Raw genomic sequence first — 21,275 nt, forward strand, 5'->3', positions numbered from 1 at the left:
AGTCCCCAAGAATTCTCTCTTCCACAAATGCACCCTGAAATGGGAAATACATTTGCTTAACAAATTAAAGTAAAAGAGTTGGATGTGTTAGTATGGGGTATGCGTATGTGGTCTGTGTGTTTGTGTGTGTGTGTGTGTGTGTGTGTGTGTGTGTGTGTGTGTGTGTGTGTGTGTGTGTGTGTGTGTGTGTGTGTGTGTGTGTATAAAGGAATTGTATAGGGGGTTGCAGTTAGTAGTTGAGGATAATTCAATTAGGCACTCTTTCTGCACTAGGAAAAAACTCTAAAGGTAGGTTAAAAGGGACGGATTATTACTTGTACAAGTCCAACCAGGGGTTTCCACAAAAGACTCTAATAAAGATGGGAGAAAACATATAAAAAGCAGACAGAGCTGCCGAAAGAAGAGGAAAATTGGGTCTTGAAAGCTGTACTTCGATGAATAATCGCGTTGTACATGTACAATGACAATAAAGGTCTTCGTATTCGTATAAAAACCCCCTTCTCCTTGGGCTTAATCTATCAGGCTTTATTCTCTCTCCCTCTCTTTCTTCCTCTCTCTCTCTGTCTGTCTCTATCTCTCCCTCTTCTCATTCAGGGCTATTTTAAAACAATTCTAAAGAAAATTGCAGGAGAAGGCTGCACAGCGCTCCGTGAATCGCGTTCCTCTTTTGCAGAGCGAGCGCGGTAGCTAGAGAACCCTACAATAGGCATTCCTGCAGTCGCCGGGAAAGACGCCTAATGATCCCTCAATAAAGCACGAAATTTCTGCTTCGTGTGAGCCAAGTAAATTAACCAGGAGGCGTGCGTGTGTGCGCGTGTACGTGAGACAGAATGTGTGTGTGTGTGGGTGTGTAAAAAATGTTTTAAATAAAATAACCACCGTGGTAGGTGGCTCAGAGGAGGCGTCTGTGTCTGAGACGTTTTTCCCACTAACTCCAATCTTGAGGAAGTGAAGGGAGAGAGAATGAGAGGAAAAAAAAGAAAAGAAAAAAAAAGCGAAAACCCTTGTGATGTTGTCTCTCGCCAACACTCATTCTCAAATGAAAAGCGTTTTGCAGATTTGCTGAAATCTCCAGCAGGGGAGATGTAGCCGTGAACAGCTGTGAAGTCATTTTGATAATGATGGGAATAATAAGCACATGGCAAGGTTCAGGGCTCTGCTGTTGCAGCCTCAGTGATCCCGAATAGAGAAAAGTGATTAAAGCGCTCCTGATTATCCCTGACCAATATGTAATGGATTTACAGCCCTTTCAATTAGGCAGTATTTGCGGGCCCTCATTATTTGGGCTTTGGTTAGGTAATCAGGGCCGAGACTGGGCTGGCACACAGGGGTCCTTCAACCAGATCAGCCATTAAGGGCATCTGACCTTCCATAGAATACAGAACATAGGGCCCCTCTCTTCACATACATACATACACACACACACACACACACACACACACACACACACACACACACACACACACACACACACACACACACACGATTCCCAAGCAGCCCCATCTGTAGCCACGTGTTCAGGAACAGGGTCGCATGTAACCCGACCTGCTCAGTTCAGATCAATACAGCTTGAGCCTCCGATAATGTCCTGACATCAGAGAGGGCATCGGAACACGACCGCCCCTGGCCTCTTGCTAACCCTCACCAGCAGCACATACCCCCCCACCCCCCCCCCACCACCCCCCCCCCCCCCCCACCCCCACACCATGGCCTCTGCACCCGTCCAGCTCAGCCGGGCAAGCCGCACACTTCGAAGCTTCTCTCACTGCACACGCTCTAGTCACGCGCGCACACACACACACACACACACACACACACACACACACACACACACACCCCACAGTTCTATGATGCGCCCTTTAAATATTTAATTTGATGGAACGTAAGCACGATTGTTTGCTGCGGTGAGAGTATATGTTGTCTGAGGCTGAGAGAACTGTTTAGTGAAGAGGAGAGTGCAAACAGTGTTCCAGAGGCAGCCAATCAGAGCGGCCCCCTCCACCCTCCCTACCCCCAAGAGCACAACAGCATCCACTACTGCATCCGGATTGATTTTCCTCCTAAATTAACACAGAGCTTTTGCATGTACTGAACAAAAGAGACACTATTTGCAGTAAATACATTAAATATTAATAACATTCAGCTCCCTTGATTATTGTTGTTTGATTAAATGGCCAAAAAAAATCCTTGTTCATGTTTGAGAAATCTATTTTCTTTCGTTCTTCATTAAGAAAACAAGAGTGAGTTTTTGACTGTTCTTCTCAGCCCCAGACATTAGAGCATGCTCAGTGGGCGTGTTCAAACCAAGACTCCACCCCCACTAGGCCAGGCTCTGGGGTTGACCCTGGCCACGTCACATGGGCACCCAACAGGTGCACATCAAATGACAAATGGCCACTGTAGTGTTAGTGTAGTGGGTGTTATTTGCAAATACGTCCTACGTGACATGCCGCTTATGTATGTTCATGCAAATTGTGGTGGTTGTTAAGCTTAACAAAAACGTGTGTGTGTGTGTGTGTGTGTGTGTGTGTGTGTGTGTGTGTGTGTGTGTGTGTGTGTGTGTGTGTGTGTGTGTGTGAGAACACTCACTGTGAGGTGCTGGAAGAGCCACGCTCGCATGATGTTGGTGGCCACCTTGGGGAAGATGCCACGCTTCTTCTGTCTCTTCTTGTCCTTGTCTGGGTCGTCGTCGTCCCCTGTGCCAGGGGAGGCCACGCTGTTGTCTAAGCCGTCTCCTGGTCAAAACGAGACAGCTTTAGAAACAGAACACAACTCCCAGACTCCACAGCCAAGAGACTGCAACCTCGCCTCACGCACACGGAAGGCTTATTTATGTTTGACCTAAAAAAATAAACCCTGAACCCCTAGGACACTGACTCTTTAAAGAAGAAAACCACCGCAAGTCCACATCATTAACTCAATTAAATTTGCATCCTTCACATAATTTGCAGATATTTGGATTCCTTCAGCAGTACGAGGAGACGCAGGAGAGCAGGAGTGTAGAACCGCACCGCCAGGCCCACACGGACGGAGAGTCACGGACGCAAGACGGTGGCGTGAGCAGGGTCCCGCCCTCCACACACCCACCCAGTCACACACACACTCGCCCTCCACACACCCACCCAGTCACACACACACTCGCCCTCCACACACCCACCCGGTCACACACACACTCGTCCATTTGCATGAGGTTGGCATTGCTGGGGTGGGCAGTGTGCGTGTGCAAGAGGGCACGCTCACTTCCAGACCCAGTTCCACATGCCCCGCCTTCCCCGTCCCACAGGCCCCGCCTCCCTCACTCCTCATCGCCACCATTAATTGTGCATTAGCAAAAATGATTTACTTTTAACAGTCATAGTTATTTTTTCTTGGCCTGGGGCGAGAATGCCTTGAAAGCCTTCCTTGAGGGCATCTAAATTATGTATCTGAAAAACTCCTCCACTAAGGCATAGCAGGACCCCGACATTCTGAAAACTCAGACTTGCATGTCTTCCTGTTTTTGGGGAGACATCAATCACGTGCACCTATATGAGCCTTAATCTCGCATAAATATTTGAACTAATAACGTTAAAAAGAAGGAAGCAGAAAGGGTCCGGCTGGTGGTGTAATCAAATGCAAAATACATGAAGAATGCAAGGACAGCACCTCCTCTCCCCCTCCTCTCCTCCCCCTCTCCTCCCTCTCCTCCCCCTCTCCCCCTCTCCCCCCTCTTCTCCCTCTCTCACCACTGCTGCCTTGTCCTGTGCCATCATTAGTGGAAAAGTGGACGCATACAGAGGTTTTTTTTTTAAAGATGCTGAGTGTCCACACTCGGGCCGGGCTGGAAGGAACCGGCGCTGGGATCTCATCCACGTGGGGCGAGGGGCCGAGATGCTGGGAAAGCCGGACCGGTACAAAGAGCTGTTCGTTAACACAAATGCCACAAATCCCAGGCTAAGTAAAAGCCCTTGTTCAGGGAAGCTTATGACAATAAACCAGGACCCGAGCGAAAGCCCTCTGCCGGGCGGAGAAACGTGACCCGGCCAGCGTGCTAATTCTTCAGGTTACTCTCCACTTCAATAATAATAACATCACCCAAGGAGGGGAGAAGTGTGTCCTGGTGTGTAAGGAGCTTGGGGGGGTGGGGGTGGGGTGTGTGGGGGAGGGGGGATTACACATGTCTCTTTTGGGTCCATGAGTCCAATGTGGTGTGTTGCGATGGTGTCATAAGCCCCCCTGCTGTTGGCCACACGGCCGTTCTGGTGTGGACCCCAGACGCACGGAGGCTGAGTGGCCCTGGCCAAAAGGCTGGCAGATTAATTTTATTGACGTTTCCATTTTCACTGCAACGCGATAGCCTCCCCCCTCTGCAGGGGCCGGGCTGAGCCCTGCGTATTTACAGACCGACCTGTCACTTCATTACCCCGCAGGCCGGGCAGCTCGGGGCAGCTCGGGGCAGCTCGGGGCAGCTCGGCAGGGTGAAATCACAAGCAGGCTGTTCAGCTTCTGGATCTCTCACACGTGCACACGCACACGCACACGGAGTATTTAGGTGGAGTGGCTGGGTGACTACGCCCACTGGCCAGCCTGGACCTCCACTGCACGTACGGTCAAACACAAACACACTGTTCAGCTGCTGCACATGAAAGCAATATATATATATATATATATATATATATATATATATATATATATATATAAACTAATGCAACTATAGTTGTGTGAAGGAGAGGAAAGAAAGGAGGGAAGAAAGAAAAAGAAAGAAAGAAAGAAACTTGCACACCCTCATTACATCTAAAGGCGCGGTGGTGATTTACATCCGCCCCCACTCCTTACTTATGAGGCTGAGAAGCCGAGCTGCAGGGCAAACTGTCCCCAACGCTAATGGCTTCTGACTGTTCCCTGGCAACTCTGCCATTTTAACCTGTGTGGATGTACACTCTGCAAAAAAGCCAGAGAGAGAGAGAGAGAGAGAGAGAGAGAAAGAAAGAGAGAGAGAGAGAGAGAGAGAGAGAGAGAGAGAGAGAGAGAGAGAAAGAAAGAGAGAGAGAGAGAGATGGGGAGAGAAAAAGAAAGAGCAGGGGGAAAGGGGCAGGAGAAGCGTCCCATCATCTGGCCGTGTGACACAGATGGGGGGAGGCTATTAAGAGGCAGGCGAAAGGCCTCGGGGAGGAGAGGTTGCTGGAGTGTAGCCCCGGGCACTTTTGGAAAAGCAGCGCCCTCGGAGGACGGGGTGGGGGGGGTTTGGGTTGGGGGGGCTGGGGGGTAGAGCCCCATCGCTCTTTCTTCACTCCGCCTCTCTCATTCTCGCTCCATCTCTCTCCAAAGAACGCGGCCCCATGGCCGGCGTGGCGTATGCGTGTAACGCCCAGCGAGGACGGCTGACAGGCCAGCCTGTCGTCATGGCCACCTCTGGAGACTCAGCTAGAGGGTGAGCATCACCCCAGCAACTCCAATAATAGCTAGATAAATAAATAAGTGAACTCCGTTCAAAGATTGCCGGATCACCAAAGGCTGATTATTAAACATGTATCCCCCCCCCCCTCCCGCCTTACCCCGGGTGCTAATACATTCTGGCCTGTGCTCATTAAAAGTCCAGGATGTCAGCGAATATAACATTAACGGAAATTTGTGGGAATTTGGCGCAGAAGTGCTGTCTGCCTGCGGACATGCGTCCGGATGATGTACGGTGTGTGTCCTGCGTGGAGAGTGGTGCGTGTGAGAGGTGTGTGTATCCTGCAGGCTCTGTTTGCCTGCAGGATGCTACAAATAAGACCCGCGGATATGAGCATGTGGGCTCAAGGGCTAGCAGCACTAGCACACTGGAGGTAAGGGGGCCGATGACGTTAGCAGCATCTAAAACATGGAGATCTAGAACACTCTAATCTCACACCGCAAAGTCCCAGAATGCCCCGGGAGCCATCACATGACGGCGCTGGAATAAAACGCAACAAGAGAACAGCCTGCTGCCAGATTTCAGATGATCTTTTCCTCTTTCCTCAGGAACACACTGCAGAGCTTTTCAAGACTTTCTCCAGATTTAGCTTTTTGGATTTTTCATGTTCAGTTTTGTGTGTGTGTGTGTGTGTGTGTGTGAAGGTAGTTAACTTAGCCATGATATGGGTGACATGAATATGAGCTATGCATTAGGAAGACTGGTAAAGAGCAGACAGCTGATTTATCATCTTGGCATCCTAAGCCTACATTAAATAGGCAACAAAATATCTCAACTTTTTCCAAAACATTTTCTGAATTCCCGTACTTTAGCCATGTCTGGGAATTAGTGCTTGTAAATTCCTTAGTTTTCCAGACTTTGCAGACCTGCGCGAGGACTTTGGGTTTGAAGATGATGAGACAATAATTGGTATGGATTTGTTCACATTATAATCCAGCGTGAAATTATTCATCAAGTGAGTTGGAAGGGTCCACCTTCTACCAGTAGGAATGTACTCCTACCCTCCCAGGCCCGGCTTTGTCTTTGTGGAGTGACTTAGCAGTAGATTTGCGTTTCGGTTGGCTTAGGGGTTTGTTTCAGGGTAATGGAGCATGAATGTGGAGGCAGTGCCTTCCAGAGGCTGCGCTTATAGTGACTAATTACAGACCCCAATCCACCCCCACCCCTTCCAAATCCACCCCCCCCCCCCCCCCCCCGCCTGGGCCATGCTGCTCAGCCATGTATTCTTGGACTCTACCATGTTGGAAAAAAAGGGGGGGATGAGTGTGCAGCAGCAGGCCTTGGTGTTTTAAGTGTGCTTATGGGTGCAGGGTAGAGTGAAGTGACCCAGGCCACAGTGGTCACCCTCAAAGGGAGAGAGAACAACGCAGGCCCCATCCTGTTCTCCTTACCTTGGCCCTGAGCAGAGCCAGGACCAGACCCCAGACCCCATACCCCTTCTCCTTCAAGGCTCCCTCACAGAGAAAAGGAGCAAACAAAATAGAGGGCTTTTAAGCCTCTTTTTCCCTCCACTTTTCAGTCTGTATAAGCGGCGTTTAGCACATTGAGGAACTTTTTTTGGGGGGGGGGGTCTCGGGGCCCTGGGCTCCGCCTCCTTTGTCCACAGCTCCTCTGCTTCAGGGGTCATGCAGTGGCCTGGTCTGCACCTCGACTACTGGTTCCCAACACGAAGCTCCTCTATCCGTGTCCACCACAACGCCCTGCCGTCGCCCGGTCAAGCTCGCCGGCCGCTGACGTGCGTGTACTGAGCTAGCAGAACGCCTGCAGCTCCCCACAGCCTAAACGACGCTCTCCTCATCAGTCCGGCCCACGTTTCGGCCCACGCTTCGGGCCACGTTTCGGGCCACGTTTCGGACCACGTTTCGGGCCACGTTTCGGACCGTGCCTTGGCGGTGCGTGAGAGCAGCGCCCTTGAGGAGGAGCGCTCTTTTACGGCAATTAATTCCTCAGCGCTGCGTTCAAAAAGAAAAACGAAAGAAAAACAGCCGTCTGTGTGCTGGCCCGTAAAACAACAGCTTGGTAAACACTGCATCCTGTTAACCAGGAGGGGGACAGCAGGAGCCATTAGCGCCTCTGTGAAAGCCATCACTGCTCCAACACTCCGCCCGGGGTTCCTCCACACAGCCACATCAGTGTGAAGAAGCAAAACTCACTCTGCCACCCCCTAATGCCCTCCACCCTACACCACCCCCTCAAAACCACATAAACTAGCATCGCCTCCACACACAGCTGCATCCTCTCTCTACGTTCATCTCTAGCCATTGTTTTCTTGGGGTTTTTTGGTTTTTTTTTTTAGCTCCAGTACTAATGTGTGGTTGTTTGTGCAGGAGAACACGTAGTTAGCATGTTCGTAAATGAAGTGGAATAAAGAGGTTTAATGAGATGTCTTTTTGTGTAGTGAGGACGCAATGTGTTCAGAGGGGTAAAGGGGCTCTTCTTTCCACACTTCCACCCCCCCCACACACACACACACACACACACACACACACACACACACACACACACACACACACAGGGCTCCCCAACCCCACCATCAAGCAGACAGCCTTCTGCCATCCCAGGAATGCTCCAGATAGCCATCTTCTCTCCACTGCTCCCACTCACCCTGCAGCACAGGGCCAGGCTGAGTTAGCTCGTGTGAAAGGGGGCGGGGCCAGGAGGCGGGGCCAGAGGGCAAGCCTCACTTTAACATCCAACCACGCATACCTTTTTGCCCAGAGAAACCCCCCCAGCCAGGCTGTTCCCCCACCCAGCCCTCTGAAAGTCACAAACGGGAGAAAGAGCAAGAAACTGAAAGGAAGAAAGAACACAAACGTCCCTTTGCCAACAGTGAGATAATCATCTGCCAATAACCGTGATGTTTGGGGAAGCCAGCGTATGTATATTATCAAAGGCTCTGGGCTGGATAATTACAAGTGTAATTAACCTGCTACCTGTAACAACAATTATCTAATTACATCATAAATAGGGCCTTTGAGAGGTCCACAATGGCTGCTCCCGGCCTCTGATTGCACCCCTGATTTTCCACCCCCCCCCCCTCCCCCCCCCTCACTCTCCCCCTCTGCCTCTCATTAGCCTGTTAATCACTCAGAGCCGCTGACGATTTCATAAGTCACAGAACGTTTCATTTAGCGCAGCGTGTGCATCCACAGCCGGGCCTCCACCCACGCCTCCACGGCCGGGGAGCCGTCCCAGGCGTGCGGGGCTGCGGTGACCCTCCCACAGTAGCAGCAGGGATAAGGAGGAACCCTCCGTCCCTACAGGCGGCTTGATTTTGGCTAAAACGACGGCAACACGTGAGGCGACACGTGAGGGCAGGTGTGAGCGCGCTCAGTAGCGGCTCACGCTGGCTGACGTGAGAGGGATTTATAACGGCGGTGAGGAGCGTCTGTGGTAACGGAGGGGTGTGCAGCCCTGCCAAAGAACAGAGTTCATTTGGAGGGGTAAAAAAAGAAAAATCCCAACACTAGCAAAAGAAAAGAAATGAAATAAAGATGTGTGTATATGTCTGTGTGAGTGTGAGAGAGATAGAGAGAAGGAAAAGGAGAAGGACAGAGAGAGAGAGAGAAGAGAGAATCGGAGAGAGAGAAGATAGAATCGGAGAGAGGCTGTTGCAGATGTCAGGATCCAATTTGCATGAATGGCAAAGGGATAAATTGCTAAGGACGGGAGAGTGGCCTACCCAACCACCCCCTCAGCCCCACTACCCCACCCCAACCACCCCCTCAGCCCCACTACCCCACTTTAACCGCCCCCTCAGCCCCACTACCCCACCTCAACCACCCCCTCAGCCCCACTACCCCACCCCAACCGCCCCCTCAGCCCCACTACCCCACCCCAACCGCCCCCTCAGCCCCACTACCCCACCCCAACCACCCCCTCAGCCCCACTACCCCACTTTAACCGCCCCCTCAGCCCCACTACCCCACTTTAACCGCCCCCTCAGCCCCACTACCCCACCTCAACCACCCCCTCAGCCCCACTACCCCACCCCAACCGCCCCCTCAGCCCCACTACCCCACCCCAACCGCCCCCTCAGCCCCACTACCCCACCCCAACCACCCCCTCAGCCCCACTACCCCACCCCAACCGCCCCCTCAGCCCCACTACCCCACTTCAACCGCCCCCTCAGCCCCACTACCCCACCCCAACCGCCCCCTCAGCCCCACTACCCCACCTCAACCACCCCCTCAGCCCCACTACCCCACCCCAACCACCCCCTCAGCCCCACTACCCCACCTCAACCACCCCCTCAGCCCCACTACCCCACCCCAACCGCCCCCTCAGCCCCACTACCCCCACCCCAACCGCCCCCTCAGCCCCACTACCCCCACCCCAACCACCCCCTCAGCCCCACTACCCCACCCCAACCGCCCCCTCAGCCCCACTACCCCACTTCAACCGCCCCCTCAGCCCCACTACCCCACCCCAACCGCCCCCTCAGCCCCACTACCCCACCTCAACCACCCCCTCAGCCCCACTACCCCACCTCAACTGCCCCCTCAGCCCCACTACCCCACCTCAACCACCCCCAGCTTTCTTTTTAGGGGGAACTAAAAGGCATTGTGATGCCCATGACTGCCCTCCGCTCCAGAGACAGGGATCAGAGCCTAATGAAGGGGCCTTGGGTCTGGACCAGAGATTTCACACTGGCTGCCTCCCTGACAACTCCACCCTGCTCCCTGAACCAAGCACACGCTCCACTCTCCTTCCCCCTGTTGTCTGTTCTTTTTTCCAAATCAAATTGCACTAATTGGTCCCAGAGGTTATCGCAGTGCGCACAGTCTCTTAAACATCATCTTAGAGGCACCTCAACCTCCTCCTGCTCTTGCTTTAAAAACAGGGGAGAGCACCCCCCCCCCCCCATCTACACTTTGATGGCTGTATTATTATGGAAAACAAATAACGATTGAGGTCTTGTGCTGGAGCGCCCGGGTCTGGAGCGCCCGGGTCTGGAACCCCTGCCAGTGGCGCAGGCTGAGACCCAGGGAGAGCAACGGCTTCACACGCCAGTAATTAAAGTGTTAATTACAGCAGTAATTAGCAGAGCAGATTACATAAATTCACACCAAAACTGGATTCATATGCTCTGTAAATGATAAGGGGAAAACTGTGAAAAGCACCAAGAGCAGAAAGAGAGAGAGAGAGAGAGAGAGAGAGAGAGAGAGAGAGAGAGAGAGAGAAAATGAGTGAGAGAGAAAAGGGGGGATAAAGAGAAAAAGTGGGTGAAATTCAAAAGAAAACAGACACAGAGAGAAGTGCAGATTCAGCTGCTAACGGCAATATGGCTTTATTAATCCCTGGTAAGGGAATTTCACAGTTCTCTCCAGAATGAGCAGGCTATAGAGGGATAGAAAGAGAGAGAGAGAGAAAGAGAGAGAGAGAGAGAGAGAGAGAGAGATAGGGAGGGAGAGAGAGAGAGATAGGGAGAGAGAGAGTAAAGGAGACAGAGAGAGAAAGTGAAGGAGAGAGAGTGAATGAGAGAGAGGGAGAGAGAGTGAAGGAGAGAGAGAGAGAGAATGAAGGAGAGAGAGAGAGAGAGGGATAAGGAGAGAGATACTCCCTCCAACCCTAGGCTGCATTCTGCACATCTCTCTAGCAGAACTCAGATAACAGTATTTATGGAGATTCTCTACCCCCAATTACATTTCTAACTAAAACAAATCCACACACTCTCACTCAAGGACTATGAGGCACCTTGCAGTTATTACTGGAAGGCCCACCACACCCGGCAGACACCGCCATCAAAGAAGGGACTCTAGCAGCCGTGGCTATTAGGACAACGAGGTTGGGGGGTGGAAGAGTAAATGAATTAAAAGGTTTATAAATCAACAAGTCAACCATCAGCTCACAGCCTCTGGATGGCAGCCCCTCTCATCAGCCCAGCGCCATGAAGTTTTGCTCCCAAATGTCCCGGAGGCAGGGAACAAAGCGAGCAGAACTGATTAGCGCGCCGCGGCCCCCACTCCACTCCGCTCCGCCGGCTAAACTCTGTTTGGCTTCCTAATGAGCTCACTAAAAACCCAATTCATCACCCATAACCCTTCCTCAACCCGCCTCGAAATCCACGGCTCCCGGGTCCAGAACAGCGGGGTCCAGTGACGGGCAGGCAGGCAGGGGTCGGGGGAGAGGGCGTGTGGGGGCGGGGTCAGGGGGGCGAGAGGGGGAGGTTGTCCCCGTGCTCAGGAATGTGCGCCTCTCCCTCAGCAGGACGAAGGCGCTCGGCTGGCCCCCACACCGGAGATTTCCACATTAATAGCCTTCTCCGTCCCTGGGAAGACAGGAATTTGGTAGGAAGGGAATGTGGGAAGGGCAGGGGGGTGTGGTGGGCCTAACCGAGCACCTAACGGAGGTTCTGTTCACGAGAACCACGGGAGAGGAGGCGCTCACAGCCGGGAGGTTCTGTAGTGATGACAAACAGCTGAGGAAAAGACGATTGTGAATTCCTCACCCATCAGACAGGGCTGGAAGGAGAGAGTGTGAATGTGTGTGTGTGTGTGTGTGTGTGTGTGTGTGTGTGTGTGTGTGTGTGTGTGTGTGTGTGTGTGTGTGTGTGTGTGTGTGTGTGTGTGTGTGTTTGAGAAAAGGGTGCAGGGGGGTAGACAAACTCCCACAGTTCCTCATTACATGAAGTCAGAATGATCCTCTTGGCACCTGAGCTAAAACCAAGAGATTACAGAATTGATGAATCCTCAGTTTAAAATGCAGCTGTTTTATTCTGCTTTAGTAATTAATTCTTTTTCCAATAGCGTATTGATTAAGCGTAGCCCCTGATAAAGTTCAAACTGAGAAGAGTCCCCTATGGGCCGAGCTCTGCCTGCTTGCCAGAGTCAATGAAAACTTCCTCTAGTTCTACCAGCATCTCTCTCTCTCTTTCTCTCACCTTTCTCTCTTGCCTTCTGTCTCTCTCTCTCTCACCTCTCTCTTCCCTTCTTCCTCCCCCCTCTCTCACAGAGGCCCAGTTTGCCTTCATAAATTAGTCAGGCCTGTGAGGAACCCTGTTAGCTGATCGCGGCTTTTGTATCTACTCTTGCTGAGTTGGTTCTCTCTATCGCTCGGCCTTTTGTGCTGTCACACACACACACACACACACACACACACACACACACACACACACACACACACACACACACACACACACACACACAGACACTGTGCGGTTCATTCAGACCCCCCCCCCCCTCCTTCTTGATCTGCCGTGGAAACGAACACCTTTTTCACAAAAAAAAATTCACTTTGCATTCTTTTATCTCTGCCTTTTTTCCATACAGCTGTGAACCCCGATCAACACAGAGAGCACAAGTGCCTCTCCAGGGACCCAACTAGCAGAGAAATCAGATCCTCCTTTACAAGAGTCAGGGCTGCTTGTGTCTTGTCAAAACTCACCGACCAGCTCCTCTACAAGTCAATAACCATGGCTTCCTGTCCTCACCACAGACAACCCAAGCTGTAATTATAATGTTATCATTTACAAACAAACAAAAAGCAAAAACAATACAAAAAAATATAGTTATATCCTCCTATACTAAAGAGAAGCTTCACTACCCTGATTTATGTCTATATGAAAGCAAAACACAGCGATAGCGGAGATGTAAATGAGATGGAGAAAACGCAGGAGGAGACTTATAAACGTGGAAGAGGGTTAACGCCAGACGGTTCTGCCTGCGGTAGCGGATGTGGATCTGGCGATGAGGAGGATGTTTTACTGGACCCAGTTCTGGCTCTCTTCCCCTGGATTCAGGACCTTGAAAGTTCGGGCAGTAAAAACTGCACTTGGTCAGTGTCCGAGCTGACGAGGAGCTCATTACCTCCGTGAGGAATAAGAAGTCGGGAGTCCAGGACTCAAATTACTGCCACTCGAGCACCTTGACCCGCACAAATGGATTTCTCCATCACATTCCTAGCACATTTCCTTAATTGGCTCTGTGACATTAGCGATGGGAAAGACCTTCCTGGCTGCCGTGGCACGAAAAAAAAAAAGATCCGTGGAAATGGAGTCACAGAAGGCGGAGAGTCCAAGCAGCGGCGGGCTGTGGTGTTGTCATTTCGGGTGATTTGGACACATCCTGATTGGGCTGATGTCATTTCCTCTGCCTGGAGAGACCACGCTAATGTGGCACCTTCTTAATGGTGGAGGAGTCTGAGTCAACATGCTGCTGTAGGTTCTAGAGGGTCCAGAGAATGCGCTGAGTGGTTCTCCACAACCCTTATGCCTCTCACCTTCTACAAGGCCATTCTTTTCTCCTCTTTCATCTTTTTTCTTCTTTTGTGTCTCTTTTCCTGCTTCTGCCTCATTATTGACTTTCCGATTCTCCCTTCCCCCCCAGAACCTGGCAGCCCGAAGCTCCGTGGCTGGGAGGGTCACGGCGACCATCCCCAACCCGACGGATGTGCAGTCCCACGGGCAGACAGACCCACGGCCATAGACGGCCATAGGGTGGAGACCATCGCCCTCCGCGTGTATATTTGGAACGACCTGTAAGCAGCCTGCAGATGTGTAAACGGAGAAACTGAGGGGTGGTGTTACAGAGGGGATGGGGTCAGCGGCCGTATCCGGGGCCGCAGGGAGCACGACTCTCCGCTTCCCACCCAGGAGCGGGGCAGATGGGGGGGGGGGGGGGGGGGCATGGTGGAGGGGGCAGCCGGCCATGGTGGAGGGGGCAGCCGGCCATGGTGGAGGGGGCAGCTCCCCAGCAGAGCGGCGCTCCGCAGCCCCGTCACCTCTCCTGCTCCTCTTTACTCATAAAGGATGAAAACGATCTCATGGGGGTGTGAGGAGGTGCAGCAGCAGTGAGGCCTTTGGGGCAGAAAAAGACCAGAGTCCTACACGCCCTGATCTGCTCTTCTCTCTCCTCTTATCTCTCTCTCTCTCTCTTCTCTCTTCTCTCTCTCTCTCTTTGTGTAGCTCCTTTAATAGTTGGAGGAGCATGTTCTCATGCGCTCCTCGTCTGTCCTCAGGGCCGTGTGAGGGGTAAAGGCAGCGTTCCCCCACCTTCACAGCATTCTTCTCGGGGTCAGAGGGTCGCCTTCCACAGATGTCTCCACCAGACAGGCAGTTGTCTGAAGACTGCATCCCAGCGAGTAAGCATTCGGCCCATACAATGCAGGTCTGCCCTCGGTAAGGCAGAAATTGGTGTGTGTGTGTGTGCGCGTGTGTGTGCGTATGTGCATGTGTGTGTGTTTGTGTGTGGTTAACTTTAAAATCTGTGGGGTTTTTTTTTCTACTAAAAGGCTTTTCCTCCTGAAATTGAAAGCTAGACTGGCTGAGGCGGTTTTGACTGGACGGAACTGTTTTGTTCTGTTTTTCTGTCATTTTAACACTCCTCTCTTCCCAGGTTTCCTCCCATTGTTCTAATGGAGACTTAGTCACTTGTGCCTGACAGTGCGCAAGCAAAGGTGCTTTTTAAAAGGCAAAAAAAACCTTGTGTTGCCAACACGGCGGAACCAAACCGTGGCATCTCCTGGAACGTGTAAAATCCAGTTCAGGACGGTAGCTTCAGGATCACAAGACAATATTTAAAGAAGAGCGCTGCTAGGTGCCTCGATCACAACACATGACATCCAAAGCAAATTTCTCAGCTAAACGGGTTTCATTAAAAGAAGATCAGGCTTCTGTATACTGCGTGGGTAAAACAATACCAGAGAGGAAACAGACTGGCTGAATTTAAGGAGCATGTCTGGCCTGGATTCATGGAAACTGTATAATTGCAACAGCCTCTGAGAAACCCGGCGGCCGGGGCCGACTCTGAATGGCATCCTTCTTTTCGTCACTGTCTTTAAAATGGAGTGTGTGTGTGTGTGTGTGTGTGTGTGTGTGTGTGTGTGTGTGTGTGTGTGTGTGTGTGTGTGTGTGTGTATATATGTGCGTGTGTTCTTTCCACTCTTCAAAGCAGCCCCCACTATTTGGAAACTGATAACCTTCTAAATGAATTATCATAATGCATAATGAACATTATCTCCCCCAAGGCTTCTCTGCCCTGTTTGGCATGTTGATTTGTTTTGTTTCACATTACCCTCCGTTCTTTAAGAGTGCTCGCTGCTTGAGGCGTGTAAATAAGAAATTATCCTTGCTTACTAACACTCCTAATACCTCCTTGGGGTAATTAGAAATTATTAGACTGCTGCCTCCAATAACAAGAGCTAATGGCACTAACTACTGTCAAAGCCAACACCTTCTTCATTCCTCTCCCTTCAGACGGAGTAACAAAAGCTCTCTGCTGTGCGGTGGCTGCCAGGCACGAGGCCTTCCCCAAACAAGCACCCCCACGCTCAGAGACTCATTATAGCACACAGGAGAGTGGAAATCAGGCTATAAAATGAGCTTATCCGCAATAATGCCCAAAAACATTTGCATAAACGTGTTAGCTGTGCCGGTGCGAGCGGGCGGGGAGGAGGAAGAGGAGGAGGAGGAGGAGGAAGAGCTCCGGTTCGCTCCACTTCGGTCCTCCCACGCTCTTGGACGTGAACAGCCGGTTTGGTGCGGTACCTGTAGGGTACGGTACGGCGACGGCGCACTCCTTCAGTATCCCCGCTCCTCGGGGGGCGGGGCTCGGCCGGTGGGGGAGGAGGCCGGGGCGGATTAGGAAGCCGAGGGGGCCAGAAGAAAGAGGAAAGTGGAAAGGGAGCAAGGCCCATCGGGCAAACACAAAAGGGCCAATGGGAGGGGGGCCCAGGAGTCAGGGTTAATTCCCGAATAAGTACACCTTAAATGGCCTGGATGAGCCGTTAGGGAGGGGCGTTAGAGTCTCCCTGCAGGTGTGTCTTTGAGCGCGCTGGCCTCTCTAACCTCCTTCCCCGCTTTAATGGAAATAGAGCAACAAACACAGGCCAAAACCCACACAACCACTGTGACTTCCGTCTCCTCTCTTCTCCTCTTCTCCATGAAAACACACTCGCTCCTGTAGCTGGCGAGAAACGAGTCTGGCGGAGACAGGAGCGACTGGATTATCACCCTTTAAGAACGACTCCTCAGCCGACCCCCTCAGGCACGGCCTGCTAAAACAAGACCCCAAAAAAAAATAAAAATTCCAGTGCAAACTGGTGTGTCCTTAAAGGGCCAGTACATTGTTATGCTTGTGAAAATACAGCAGCGCTAGCAGAGCGAGCTGAGCCCCCTGGGGGTGTGGCCTCAAATCCCTTTTAGCCATATTACATCAGGCCCTATGTGTTCGACATCGCCACGGCGACAAGGAGAGAGCCGCAGAGTGCGAGCCCTCCATATAACAAAATGCCCCTCCCTCTCTCGCCCTGTTTATCTTGTGTTCCCTCATTCTTTCGCTTTTCCTCTCTCAGCAGCCGTACCTCTCACACTCCGTCCAGCTCCATATCACGATTACTTTACAGCCTCCCAAAAAAACCTCATGTTTAATTACAACCAATGCCCACGCAAAGAGACACAGAGGCACCAGACAAGGTTTCCCCAGAGATCTCACCAACGGTGCACGCCAGGCACTCACGCCACTTAACCGCTGTAGGAATCATTTATGCAATTTCACGCATGTTCACCAAATATTAGTTTGTGTATTTGACTGAGCTCTACCACGCTGCTTTAGATGGACATGCTGGCCAAGACTCAGGACTGCAGAGAGAGAGAGAGAGAGAGAGAGAGAGAGAGAGAGAGAGAGAGAGAGAGAGACTGGGTGTGACTAGGCAGGAGGCAGAAAGGCCCACGTTAACAGAAGCCCCCTCGCTAACTTGCTGGGGAGCATTAAAAGCACTCTGCTCTCTCACTCTTTAATGTGTCTCCTCCTAACCCAGCAAATCATGCACATATGTAAAGGAGCAAATAAGCACGAGAGAGAGAGAAAGAGAAGAGGATCATTCTGTTTAATCGCTCTCTGGAAAACGTCCAGATAGTCTTCTCGGGAGAGAGAGAGAGAGAGAGAGAGAGAGAGAGAGAGAGAGAGAGAGAGAGAGAGAGAGAGAGAAGGGACAAGAGGAAAGGAAGAGAAATGGCGAGATAGCAGTGGGGAGAGGCTGAGCGAAGCAGGGAGATGTGTTGGAGAAGGAAAAGAGGACTTGAGCACAGCTCCTCCTACCAGCAGTTTCTCCTACCAGCAGTTTCTCCAAACATCACCTTCTCCTAACATCACCTCCTCCTAACATCACCTCCTCCTAACATCACCTTCTCCTAACATCACCTTCTCCTAACATCACCTTCTCCTAACATCACCTCCTCCTAACATCACCTTCTCCTAACATCACCTCCTCCTAACATCACCTCCTCCTAACATCACCTTCTCCTAACATCACCTCCTCCTAACATCACCTTCTCCTAACATCACCTCCTCCTAACATCACCTTCTCCTAACATCACCTTCTCCTAACATCACCTCCTCCTACCATCACCTCCTCCTAACATCACCTCCTCCTAACATCACCTTCTCCTAACATCACCTCCTCCTAACATCACCTCCTCCTAACAGCAGTTTCTCCTAACAGCAGTTTCTCCTACCAGCAGTTTCTCCTAACAGCACCTCCTCCTACCAGCTGGGGTGCAAGGATCAGGGAGACTGGAAGTAAGGAGGCCCTTTCCCGTAAATGGCTCTGAATGCTGAATCTAGCAAGAAATCCACTCTCGGAGCACACGGAGAGCCATTTTAAAACTATCTACATTAACTATAGTTTTCCCTACAGATGAAGTATTCCCCATGAATAATTTACCCACGCTGATGCTAATGGGAGGCTGAAAGTATCCCCCGTGTAGCTTCTCCCCTGCAGCTCCTGCCCAAAGTCGCGCTGTCCTTCCAAAACGAACCTGGAGGAACAGGGTCTTTTCCGCTTGTAGATACACAACTCACATGCAGCAGGAACATCGTAAGATCCTGTTGATGGTGAGCAGAATGAAGACAAATCTGCTGGCAATCGACGACCGGTATATCTCCAAAAGAGGAGTTCAGGTTTTGGGAAGTCTCCACCGATTTGACTGTGAATGAAAGCATTTCTCCAAACACCTAGATGGATCCTTCCAGAGTTCTGTGTATTACTGTGCACGCATGCGAGTGCGTGTGTGTATGCCTGACAGAACAGAATGGTGTAGTCCATGGTGCTGGGTCCAGACAGGGTGTAGAAACGACGGGTCCGCCAGCAGCTGGGCGTGAGTGTTGTGGCACAGCAGGCGATACGGCTTCTTTATTGTTTATCTTTTGTTTATGGAGCAGTATTCCACTTTAATTATTCCTCTAAATTAAACTCTTAACAGGCACAGAGAGACAGCCAGCAAGCCCCAAGCCGTCCTCTACATACACACACACACACACAAGCGTGCACAGACACACACTCAAGCGCACACACACCTAACAGATTTCATTACGAGCCGGGGGCAACAACAAACATGTAACAAGACCACCATCTTGCGTCTTACTGAAGCCCTTTCTGAGTTTCTCCTGCTCCTTTAACCTGCTCTGGTCCAAAACTTAGGATTGTTTCTGCAGAAGCAGCTGGGCGAAGCCACCGCAGGCCCGGCAAGCTGACTCAACAGGCCCGGCAGGCTGACGCAACAGGCCCGGCCCTCGTACAGGCCGCTAGCTGTGGGCCGTCAGCTGCATCCTCCTGTCTGGAATTACCCCATGTGGTGAGGGTCACAACAGTGACCACGGCTGTGGGGCCCCAGGACAGGCGGGGACATATAAGGGCTCACCACATACTTAACTTGTACACAAACACACACACACACACACACACACACACACACACACACACACACACACACACACACACACACGCACATGCACACACTTACATTCTCACACACAAACACACAGAGGCGTTCATGTCATGTTAGAAAAGTTTCCCTCTCTCAGCTTTACTGGGGGCAGGAGTACTATGGGCGCTCAATGAGAAAGCACCTCTCATATGGAGCTAATGTGCTTAAGAGGCCAAAACAAAGTGAATATGGGGGAGCTGCTTCCTCACCATTCAAAACTTCTGTTTAGTCTTCATGCTAACGGCTACACTGAAGGTCACTAGCCGCCTCTCTCTGCTGGTTTTCATGCACAAAGGTTTAAGCCCACACTACGAAGACAAAAGCATTGTGTTTACTTCTGCTGTGTACCCTATGTGTTTACCCGTTCTGTATTCAAATGGTGTCTCTTTCTCGAGGTTATGGCTCAGTGTAAAATATTCATCAAGCCTCCCAGATGAAGGGTAATTGGTCCGAGCGCCAGTCCCCCCGAGGTGGCGCGGGTGCGCGGTCAGTCAGAGGAGAGCACGTGTCTGCAGGTCGGCTAGACTCGCTTTGGCTAAACACGATACAGACGGGGAAAGTGAGAGACGCGGCTGATTGGCTCCCTCGCCCCGGGGCCCCGGAGTCAGATTTGAGTTTTCTAAATAGATACTCTGGTCATAAAGCAGGGCAAATCCAGCACGGAGCCGCACGCCATGGTAGAATCGTCGTACCGGCGCTGGCTGCCTGAACTGAGTGGGAAGAGGGCATGCTCCACAGGCAATAACCCCGCCCCCTCCCTCACATGGACAGACTTTCAATGTCCTGTTAGCAAATACAGCTACGTGCTCACTGAGTGATCTTTCGTAAAGACGAAAAAACAAAACAAGTGGACCTGCTCCGATTGTCACACGGGTCCCTACATTTAGATGAATCGGTTTCACCACTACCTTTCCCCAAGAATCAAAACCTTATGGACATTCACGGATAGGTAGATGAAGCCAAGATCCCAGAGCTTTACCTAATTTTCCTGGTAATTCGGGCTGTGTGATTTTTATCGTATATCTCTCCCCATCTCTCTATATCTCTGTCCCCTAGCTTATAATTGGCCTGTTGGAGTGTGGAGAGTGGAGACTCTTCCCTGATGAGCGTCAGCATGGGGCGTGGGGGGAGGGGGGTGTACGGCCACTGCTCCCTGCATGGCCCCGTCGGGCCCGGCACCCGATCTGCGAGGGGCGAGCGCTTCGAGCGTTAACGTAATGGCAAGAATGTGAAAAATGAGGCAGCGCTGCTCCTGAGCGGAGTGAAAGGTCACCGCCAACCTCACACAGAACAACAGGCTGCAGGGACAGCCTCATTAGAGAAGTAAATCAGTTGCCCTCTCTCCTTCTCTCTCTCTCTCTTCTCCTTCCTCCTCCTCTCTCTACGCCTTTATCATTCACGGTAAGAGAAACACGCTTTCGTGCACCGGAGAGCCAAGGCTCTGTGGCGGTTGGACCGAGCTGGCCCGGACGAGGCCTGAGCACTTTACACCGTACCGTAACTATCTTGGCCCGTATTGATCAGCTGTTACTGGATCTGGTGCGTGGAGGAGTCGATAAGTGCTCTGTGGATTACAGGTCCGTTGTACTTATGTGTGTAAGATAATCAATAGGCAGTGCATTTCTCTCTCTCTCTCTCTCTCTCTCTCTCTCTCTCTCTCTCTCTCACTCTCTTCTTTCTCCTCCCTCTCTCTCGGGTACAGTGCCAACTGCTCCCTGCCCCACCCCCCCACCTGCCTGTCTGAGAGGACGAGAAATAAGGAACATACCGCACACCGTGAAATGTCGCTGCTCTGCTATGTTCCTCCTTGTAGCTATTAGCGATACATTAGCTTATCAGCCTTATGCGACACAGTTGCTCCATGTGGTAAGCAGTGTTGCAGGCCTGTTAGGCACTAGACTTGGCTACGTATCCACTTAACAGATACACTTAACCAGTATGCTAATTGTTGCCAAAAGCAGATGGGAGTTTGATATTCACGCTATCGCTAACGCTGTGCGGTGAACCCCTGAAGCTCATGAGCAGCAGCCAATGGACAAGCCCCCCCCCCCCCCCCCCCACACTGCAACAAACAAGCCCCTCCTCCGTGCTGCAAAGAACAAGCCCCTCCCCCACACTGCAACAAACAAGCTCCTC

The 21,275-nt window shown here is 51.6% G+C and overlaps 1 protein-coding gene across 5 annotated transcripts in view; it reads right to left on the bottom strand.

Annotated features, from left to right (window-relative positions):
• Nucleotides 1-2,475: 2,475 nt before the first annotated feature.
• The window catches only part of meis2a (Meis homeobox 2a), a 35,453-nt gene continuing 16,653 nt past the window's right edge, over nucleotides 2,476-21,275 (bottom strand). For 4 of the 5 annotated variants that reach the window (XM_076978202.1, XM_076978201.1, XM_076978200.1 and 1 more), the window contains one exon: nucleotides 2,476-2,735. In XM_076978202.1, the coding sequence (XP_076834317.1) occupies nucleotides 2,491-2,735 (245 nt within the window). In that variant the 3' untranslated portion in view covers nucleotides 2,476-2,490. The remainder of the gene's footprint in view (nucleotides 2,736-21,275) is intronic. The other variant, XM_076978204.1, reaches the window with a different exon arrangement.

This window comes from Brachyhypopomus gauderio, chromosome 17 (genome assembly GCF_052324685.1).
Source record: "Brachyhypopomus gauderio isolate BG-103 chromosome 17, BGAUD_0.2, whole genome shotgun sequence".
NCBI classification, from domain to species: Eukaryota; Metazoa; Chordata; class Actinopteri; order Gymnotiformes; family Hypopomidae; genus Brachyhypopomus; species Brachyhypopomus gauderio.